Source organism: Octodon degus, unplaced genomic scaffold (genome assembly GCF_000260255.1).
Source record: "Octodon degus isolate 3935 unplaced genomic scaffold, OctDeg1.0 scaffold00109, whole genome shotgun sequence".
Taxonomy (NCBI): Eukaryota; Metazoa; Chordata; class Mammalia; order Rodentia; family Octodontidae; genus Octodon; species Octodon degus.
In genome coordinates this window covers 4,836,072-4,838,528 of record NW_004524685.1, presented here as the reverse complement: position 1 = coordinate 4,838,528, position 2,457 = coordinate 4,836,072, and the positions used below count along the sequence as shown (strand labels likewise).

The window sequence follows — 2,457 nt, the reverse complement described above, 5'->3', positions numbered from 1 at the left end:
CACAATGTGTCTTATCAGGCTCAGGCTTTTGTTCTTCTCTTTTAAGTGTTGTGTTTATTTTTTAAAAAATAATAACTGATAATGATTGGTTTTGGTTTTTGTTTTTACTTCTTTCCTGAGGTATAAGAAAATGCACTATATTAAAAAAAAAAAAAAAAGGAAAATTAACCCAGGAATTATAGTAATACTGGCCCAAAGGGTAAATAAAAGACCCATGTTTATATCATGCTGTATGTCCAACTTTAAAACTGTTTAAAGGTTTATTTAATACTTTTAAGTGAATATTAGCCTGATTTTGCTCTGAAATAAAACCCTGTTAGAATTTTTCTTTCTAATACAATTCTATTCAAACCATACCTGAAAGTAGCATCACTTGCAAAAGAAAAAATTGGTAAGAAAATCTTGAAAGGGATTCACACAGCAACCACATAGGGTTTAGAAAAAGAAAAAGGAAAAAAAAATGGCATTCCTGGAAAAGCTTTACTAGCCTCGAGTTCATCACTGTCAGCAACCACAAGGTTCCTTCCGGCAAGGCAGAACTGGAAACCAGAGGGAAGTGCCCGCTTCTCTCCCCCTTTGAGAATCACTTCCTCATTCTGGTGGGGAGGAAGGACTCGGGAAACCAGAGCTGAAGCCCCGCCTCGCCTCCATCCCTTGAGAATGAAATGCCTCTCCATTCAGCAGACGCAAAAAGAAATATGGTTGTGCAGATGCTAAGGACTGCACTTGACACTGAATGGATGCGGAGTTAGTCCAAGTTCCGGGGAATAACCCTCAGGTGTCTCAGAAACTCAGACTGTGACTGCCACAGGTCAGGTGTGAAGCCCATGACGAATGAAGCCTTTCTAACATGCTCCAGGCCAAGCTGGCCCTGCAGCCCGTGGACCCTGCTTAAGGCACAAGGGCCTAGGAAATGTGTCTGCCCTTCTACTTGCAATGATGGGCTAGAAGAATTTAACCAATGAAGCTGAGGCCGGAAGGTAGAAGATTAGTGACAGAAGCATCAGACGGGAGCCCTTTCGCATTTGAGGAGTGTGTATTATGCTATTTATTGTCCACATCTAATTGTGTAGAGAAAGAGCTTTTGCTTGTTTTAACAAATTCATAGTTGAAAACTACTTTTACAGCTTGCTACACCTATCATACACACACACACACACACACACTTGGATTTTTGATCCATAAGGCTATGTTCTAATTGTTGGAAGATTCCAAGAGGCTGGTATATAAACTGAGCTTGCAAATCCAGGCATGTAAAAGAATAACATTATAGTAACTATTTAAAATCAGTGGGAGCCACGCACCATGCCCGCCTCTGGCCTGAGCTCCCGCAGCCCGGCCCGTCACACAGGGAGCTGCCGTACCTGCGGCAAGTGGAGCACATCCCGCACGGTGGCTTCCGCAAGGACGACTACGGACCGCAGGGGCACCGGCAGGCACACTGTCTCTGTTCGCCATGCAGACGCGCTACAGCCGGCGAGATGCATTTCCCCTGCTGACAACCAAGTGTGTGTTCTGGAAGGGTGTCCTGGACGAGCCACTGTGGTTTATCAAGGTATCTACTAATGTCAAAGAGCTGTCATCCAAAGGAGTGAAGATCTGGGATGCCAGCGGGTCCTGGGGTTTCCTGGACAGCCTGGGGTGTTCTAGCAGCCAGGAGGGGCACCTGGGCCCCGTCTATGGCTTCCCCTGGAGGCATTTCGGGGCTGACTACAAAGACATGGACTCAGATTGCCCGGGTCAAGGAGTAGGCCAGCTGCAGAACATGATCAACGCTGTCAAAACCAACCCTGATGATAGAAGGATCATCATGTACTCCTGGAACCCGAAAGATCTCCCTCTGGTGGCGCTGCCTCCCTGCCACACCCAGCTCTGGTGAATAGGGAGCTGTCCTGCCAGCTGTAGCAGCGGTCAGGGGACATGGGCCTGGGCGTGCCCTGCAGCCTCACCAGCTACGCGGGGCTCACCTACTTGTCGCGCACGTCGCGGGGCCTGAAGCCAGGTGACTTTGTGCATACTTTGAGAGATGCACCTATCTACCTAAATCACACTGAGCAGCTGAAAACTCAGCTTCAGCGAGAACCAAGGCCTTTCCCAAAGCTCAAAATCCTTGGAAAACTTGAGACAATCGATGACGTCACAACTGCAGACTTCCCTCTGGAAGGTTCGATTCCCATCCTGCCATTAGAAATGGCTGTGTAGGGCGCTTTCTACGGCGCAATGGGAAGGAAGGGTCCCTGTTCAGAGCTTGAGTCTGAGTGTTTTTGTGTCTAAAGAAAAAAGGAGTCTTTTCCTCCCGGGCTGTCTGAGGCTCCGTTGCCATCATGAATGACACAGTAACTATCCGAACCCGGAAATTCATGACCAACCGGCTTCTTCAAAGGAAACAAATGGTCATTGATGTCCTTCACCCTGGGAAAGCAACAGTACCTAAGACAGAAATTCGGGAAAAACTCG

At 47.4% G+C, this 2,457-nt stretch overlaps 1 protein-coding gene across 1 annotated transcript in view; it reads left to right on the top strand.

The window, feature by feature from the left end:
• Positions 1 to 2,457, top strand: part of Wdr63 (WD repeat domain 63) — a 65,014-nt gene that overhangs the window by 28,260 nt on the left and 34,297 nt on the right. The window contains exon 7 of the mRNA XM_023699054.1: positions 1,463 to 1,875. Within this exon, the coding sequence (XP_023554822.1) occupies positions 1,463 to 1,875 (413 nt within the window). The remainder of the gene's footprint in view (positions 1 to 1,462; positions 1,876 to 2,457) is intronic.